The 6,780-nt window shown below is 59.4% G+C and overlaps 1 protein-coding gene across 1 annotated transcript; it reads left to right on the top strand.

Annotated features, from left to right (window-relative positions):
* Window positions 1-312: 312 nt before the first annotated feature.
* LOC115639199 (signal transducer and activator of transcription 5B-like) lies at window positions 313-3,258 on the top strand (the record flags this gene model as incomplete). Its single annotated transcript, XM_030541670.1, has 4 exons — window positions 313-838; window positions 1,428-1,565; window positions 2,524-2,680; window positions 3,148-3,258. Coding segments are annotated over exons 1-4 (522 nt in total), but the record flags the coding sequence as incomplete, so codon positions are not given.
* Between the last annotated feature and the right edge of the window lie 3,522 nt (window positions 3,259-6,780).

Here is a 6,780-nt window from a genome sequence, read left to right as displayed (position 1 = left end):
CCAGCTGGCTGCAGCCTCCCAGCCCCGCTCCTGGGGCTCTTCAGTCCCCCCCCAACCCAACCTGATGTGGGAAGGGGCTTCCCCTGGCTGGGACCCCCAAACAAGTGCAGGTGGCAGCACCAGCCTGTCCCTGCCTCTAGCCCTCCCCACAAGTCCTTTCCCATAGCTGCCCCTCCACCCCCTCACTCTCCTAAGCTGCAGCTGCCTTGCCCAGGAGCCCTTCGGCGCCTTATATTCCCCAGCAAGTCCTCCCAGCATGCCTTGCATTAGCCTACAATTCCCATGACCCTCCCCTGGGAACTACATTTCCCAGAATTCCCGTGGTCTAGCTTGACCTGGGACTGGCGCGTGCCTGACCGGGCAGGGCCAGTCCCTGTGTGGCAGAGCAGGCGTAGTGCTCCAAGGGGATGTTGTGCAGGTGTTTCCCTCACAGCGTGTGATGGGGATTCATGCAGCACAGGGGGGTGAGGCTCTAGCTCTTCAACTCCCTCTTGGCTTCAGCATAAGGATCCAGCGTAAGGGAAGCAGTGACCCACGTGCTAAGCTCTGTGCATGGGGCCGACTCCTGTGCGTGAAGTCAAACCCGTGTGGATGTGTGCACCCCAGGACACCGGTACCTTGGCCGCCCCTGCATCGCTTCGCTCTTTGGCAAAGGAGCACCTGGTTTCCTGAAAGCGGAGTCAGTCTCAGCCAGGAGATGCCCCGCAGGAATTCCTGCCGGGATGCGGGTGTGGTGGAGGAGGCGTGCGAGCAAATGGTGTTTGCTTCTTTCTCATTTGGGGAACCTGGAGTTGAGTTTAGGAGTTTACCCGCTTCGTTTTCACCCCTACTCCGCCAGGTGAGAACACTGGCTCTTGTCTTGGAGAGCTCGAGGCTCAGAGACGGTTGGGGACTTGGGGGTCCCGTCTGAGAGAGTCTAGGGATTGCTCAGCCCCTGCCCTCTGGAGAGTCGGGCCCTGCCAGGGCCCCAGAAATTGGGAGTTCTTAGGAAGAGCTGGACCTGAGCTCATTAGACATCGAAGTTGCTCCTGCCATTGGATTTGGTTCGCCCTGCCGCGCCCATCTCCCTGGAGCAGCATCTGTCCCTTTGGGGTGGTGACGCTTGGTGGCTTTTCCAGTCATTCAGGGACACTGACTGGGCCAGGCTGGTGGGCAGCTCCTGCTGCAGCCTCCGGGAGCTCCAGGTTTCCTCTGCCAGCATCTTTGTCCCCCCCCCTCTTCACATCCCCTTCTGGGCACAGATCGGATCCTGTGCCCCACTGCTGAGGGAGCGGCTGTGAGTGACTAGACAGGAAAGGACGTGAGGGAGGCAGACAAGTTGCTTTTCCTGCGGGCATGGATCCCAGAGAGACAATGGCCACTTAGCTTGCAAATTCTTCCGAGTTGGGGAAGAACCTTCCTAGGTAACTGTCGTGTGCCTCTGCCAGGTTCTCACCGATGGCCCTGTGGATCCAGGCCCAGCAGCTGCAGGGGGAGGCCCTGCTCCAGATGCAGGTGCTGTGCAGCCAGCACTTCCCCATCGAGGTGCGGCATTACCTGTCGCAGTGGATTGAGAGCCAAGCATGGTAGGTGAGCCTGCCCCACTCCATGCCGTTGTCACCGTGCCAGTGAAATCTCTCCCTCCAGGGGCTGCACGGTGGAGCTAGGGGCCGGCTGCTGACGGGGCTCCTTGCTGCTTGCAGATGGTTCACCTAACTCCCCTCTCCTCTTCCCCCTGCAGTGCGAGGGGTCTAGAATGGTGCTGCTGCGTGAACACTGCGTCCAGGCTCTGTCCCCGGCTGGGGCATGCGTCCTCTGTCAAACGCTTCCCACCCCTACCCCACTGTTGGCCAATCTCTGTTTTAAAAAAGGTAAATGCTGCTTTTGGCTGTGACAGAGACAGGCAGCATTGCCTAGTGGTCTGAGCACAGATCCGGGGCCCATTGCCGGTTTGCTATGCCTCAGTTTACCCTTCTGTAGGCATGTGGGTTGCACTAACCAGGCATCACTTGTAAAGTCTTTTGCCCAGTGCCGTGCATCAGCCTTGCTACCTCTGCAGCCGCCCCAGTCGAACCTCAGGGCACTTAGACTCCCTGTGAAGCTGTCTCGTGAGGGATCCTGCACGAGGGGAGCTGCTAGCTGCTGCAGGGAACCTGGGCGCAGCCTCAGTACCTCGCCCGTCAGAGCTGGCAGAAGGGCAGCAGGGCTGGACTCGCAACTTCACTCAGCCAGACAGTGAGAAGGAGTCACCCCGGGAACACTCAGCAGGTCCCTCTCTGAATGCCCCATATGGTGGAGGGGGCACTGGCATGGTGGGTGGGGAGGGGGGCAGGTGCAGGGCCAGGGCCAGGGGCTTTGCTCCCATTCGCTCTGGGCTTTGTGTGGCGGGTTGGCTGGATCGTCCCATTTGCTGAGGGATAGGCACACGGAAGGATCTCACTGGCGGGGGGTTGAGTTCCCCCAGCAGATGCAGTCCCTGCACCGAGCTAGGGTGGGCAGGCCAGGCCCCAGCTGAGCCCTCCCCACCATCTCTCTCTGTGCCAGGGACTCCATCGACCTCGATAACCCCCAGGAGAACCTCAAAGCCACCCAGCTGCTGGAGGGGCTGATCCAGGAGCTGCAAAAGAAGGCCGATCACCAAGTGGGCGAGGACGGGTTCTTGCTGAAGATCAAGCTGGGGCATTATGCCACTCAGCTGCAGGTCGGTGCCCAGAGCTGCAATGGGGCAGCCTTTCCCTTCGTGTCCTGCCAGGGGTCGGCCACGCCCACCGGGCGCTCCCCCTTGGGCCGGCCAAGCCGGGCGCATAGCAGGGGGCTGGAACGGCAGCAGAGTGCGTGATGGCAGGTGCCATCTCTCCCCTCTCCTCACCGCGTGGGGCCAGCGCATCCCTGAGCCCCCTCCACTGCTGCCTCGAGCTCCATCCTCTGCCATGTCGCAGTTCTCCCAGCCGCTTCCTTCCCCCGCGGTCCCCTTGTCCTGCCATGGGCTGTCTGGGTGACCCCCATCCTCATCCTCATCCATGTGCCCTGGGAGCGGGGATTAGGGCAGGAGCAGTCCCCCCTGCCCAGTGCCCACAGCACCCCCTTTTCCCCCAGCCTAGGGCAGTGAGAGCCCCTGATTAACTCCACTCTGTACATAGCTCAGGACCTTTGCTTCCCCTCCTGCAGAACACGTATGACCAGTGCCCCATGGAGCTGGTGCACTGCTGTGACGAACTGGGAATGTTCTTAATGTTTTCTCTGAATACTGTGTTGGTGCCTCAGTGTCCCCTAGGCAGTTCTTAAGTATCTAGGTGGTGGAATCAGGGTATATGGTTGCTACAGAGCAAAGGGCCAGTGCACCTAAATGCCTGGCACTCTGTCTCCTGGCAACTGATAGCCTGGGCCCCTCCCCTGCAAAGGTGCCAGCTGAAGGTGTTGGAGACAAAGGGATCGGGTGACCTCCTGGCCCAGGAAAGGGGCTGAGCAGAGAGGAGGGGCTGGTTAGTCTGAAGCTGGCTGGGGACGAGGAGTGAGGGCAGACGTGGGGGTCTGGCTCACTGCCCCCCCCCCAGAATGGACCCAGCCGAGAGGTCTGGTTTGCGGTACTTACAAACTAAGTTTTAGACCATGATCCTGCCATCTAATAAACCTCTGTGTTACTGGCTGGCTGAGAGTCACGTCTGACTGCAAAGTGGGGGTGCAGGACCCTGTGGCTTCCCCAGGACCCCGCCGGGGCAGGCTCACTGTGGGAGGTGCAGAGGATGCTGAATGCTCCAAGGAGAGACCCAGGAAGTGAAGACGTGTGAACTTCTTGCCCTGAACAAGTCTGCTCCAAGGGAGAGGAGGCTCCCCAAAGTCCTGCCTGGCTTGGTAGGGAGCAGTTCAAGAGCATTGCCCGGTGACTCCGTGACACAGGGGTGTCCATCCATCTGTCCCCAGCAGCACAGGGCTATGCAGGGGGAGCTGGTTCTTAGCTGGCCCCCTGTGAGCAGCCTGCTCAGCACTGCCCCAGCTGGCGCCAGCAACTGAGCCCAGCCAAGGTGTGGCTGTGCTGGGGGGGCCTCTGGGGTGCGAGCTCAAGGGGCAGTGCCGGAGTCCCCAGTGGACCCTGAGGCACTGGCCCAAGAAGATGCAGGGAGGCCATGGCAGCGCTGGGCCTGGCCCATGCACCCAGCGTCCTTTGCACCTGTGCTAAAGGCAGTGGGCTCCTGGCCAGGCCCCCCACCCTGGCCAACGGGGAGGGAGTGAAATTGGGGCCTGCAGGGGCTGGAGAAAGGAGCAGCCCCCTGGCTGGCTTTGGACCAAGCTCTAAAGCAAAGCAGCCTCAACTCAGCCCCCACCCTCGGCCAGCAAAATAGCTGGGCCCCTTTGCTCGGCTGCAGCTTTCTGGCCCACCACGAGGTGGCAGCACAACACACCACTAGGGCCCTGCTGCTGGCAGGCACCCAGGGGTGCAGCAGCGAACAGCCCTGGGAGAGCAGCTCCAGGCCCGGTCTGGACGCAGACCTGGCTGTGTAGGGTGCTGCACAATGCACGGGGCTGAGCCCTGACTCCCAGCTGCTGAGCTGGGCTGATAGGCTGAGCACCCACTCCTCCTGCAGCTCCTTTGCAAAGGGGCCATGGAGCACCTCCCTGCTGCCACAGCAGCTAAGGGCCCCCTCCCCAGTGCTGTGAATAGCCCCGTGCCCATGCTGCTAGCCTGCCTGTAACACAAGTCGGCTCTGGCCCTGTACCCCCACTGCTCTCTCCCTCGCACCCAGCATCCCCTTTTATACATGGGGATACTGTCCTGGGAGGGCCTTCATCCATCCCCCTCCCCCACCAGCAAATCCAAGAGGTTCCCACCCCCCTTCAGTGTAAGAAAAGAATCTGGGCCCCAGCCCTGTGCTCAGGTCCAGTGACTGCTGTGGCCATGAGCAAGTGGAGGCTATAAGCCGTAACAGACCCCTGGACCAGGAGGTGGTGCTGGGGAGCTATTGTGCCCACAGCCAGCCCCTGGCCTCTGCCCAGGAAAGCAGGGGAGGGTCCCTGGCAGACCATGGGGATGGAACAAGCAACTGTGGCAGGGTAGCAGCAAGGCAGCTGCTCAGCTCAAGCCCTGACTGTAGATGCCAAATACTCTGACCCCAGGGCTGCTCGACCTTGGCCCAGCCCTGGGCAGGGAGCTGGCAGCAAGGCCAGTGGTGCCCACAAAAGAGAACATGCCCAGGGCAATAAAGGCTGATCCAAAGAGCTTGTGCATAGCCCTGGGCACTCTCCTCTTCCTTGGGGAAGGGTCACAGGCCCTGCAGGCTGGACTTTCAGGCCCTGGGGCTCCCACTGTGGCATAGCAATAGCCTTGCCTAGGCCCCAGCTTCCGGGCTGGGGGGGTTAGTCATGGGACAGCTGGATTCTGGTTCTGCCCAGCCTCGGGTTCCAACTGCCATGTTGCAGGCATAAGCCTGGTGCCAGGTCCCTCCCAGGGCTGTTAGTGGCTGGCAGAGCACCCTGCCTGTGAGCAAGGTACGAAAGGAACGGGCGCGTCCTACAGCAGCCCAGCCTGGGCTCTGGCTCCCTAGGGGCAGAGAGTTAGGAACAGCCAGTGGCAGGCTGGAAACACACAGGTCTTGCTGGCTGCTGCGCAGACCCACTAGGCAGCAGCCTCCACTCCTCTTCCATTATTCAAGGAGCCAGGCCTGCCCAGGAACCACAGCGTCAGCTGCAGCGGCCAGTTCTGCTATTTCTGTAGGGGGAGAAGCAGCCATGGGATGGGGGTGGGGGGAAGACACAGAGGCTTCATTCGTCTTAGTGTTTAGTGTGCAGCCCAGCTGGCTCCCTGTAACGCTAAGATGATCTAAGCCCAGGCTGCTGGGGCTGACTTGTGGATAAATTCAGAGCACCGCACACTGGAAAACAGGCCCAGCTCTAGGTACAGTCATGGGATCTACGTTAGCCGTTACCACTCTGAGCTCTTAGAGTCACGGCAGAGAGTTCTCTGAAAACAGCCACTCAATGTACAGCAGCAGCCAAAAAAGCAAGTTCTATTAGGAACCAGGAGGCAAGGGCTAGATAAGACAGAAGACAGCATAATGCCTCTCTATCACTCCGGGGTACGCCCACAGCTTAGCTCCTGCCTGCAGATCTGGTCAACCCATCTCAGAAATTTCTAAGGTCTCTTTTTCTAAAGGTACAGAGAAGGGCAACAAAAATGCTTCCGAGTATGGACCAGCTTCTATCCGAGGAGAGACTGAAGAGATGGGGACTGTTCAGCTTGGAAAAGAAACAGCCACAGGGCGTATGAGAGGTCTCTAAAGTGACTGGGGTGGAGAAAGTGTTAGTTACCCCTTCAGAGACTACAAGAACCAGGGGTCAGGCACTGAAATTAACAGCAGTAGGTTTAAAACAGAGAAAAGCAAGTATGTCAGGCAATGCCCCCTCACCCAGGAAACTCTGCCAGGACATGTTGTGAAGGCCACACCGACAGCAGGGTTCAAAAAAACAAAAAACAAAAACAAAAAAAAAAACAACACCAAACTAGATAAATTCATGGAGGACCGGTCCCCAAATGGCCACTAGCCACAACTGTCAGGGACACAAGGCCATGCTCCAGGTGTCCCTGACGCCTGTTTACCAGAAGCCAGGATTGGCTGAAGGGAAGGATCACTCGATAAAGTTACTCTGTTCTGGTCATTCCCTTTGAAACAGCGGGCACTGGACTTTGCCAGCAGCCAGGATACCAGGCTAGATGGACCATTGCTCTGACCCAGTCTGGCCGTTCTTGCCCCTGGGTTTTGCATTTAACCCGACTGTATGAGCGACTGCTTTGAGATTAATCCAGTC

Source organism: Gopherus evgoodei, chromosome 23, assembly GCF_007399415.2.
Source record: "Gopherus evgoodei ecotype Sinaloan lineage chromosome 23, rGopEvg1_v1.p, whole genome shotgun sequence".
Taxonomy (NCBI): Eukaryota; Metazoa; Chordata; order Testudines; family Testudinidae; genus Gopherus; species Gopherus evgoodei.
The sequence above is the reverse complement of the archived record's forward strand: the minus strand, read 5'-3'. Positions and strand labels throughout refer to the sequence as shown.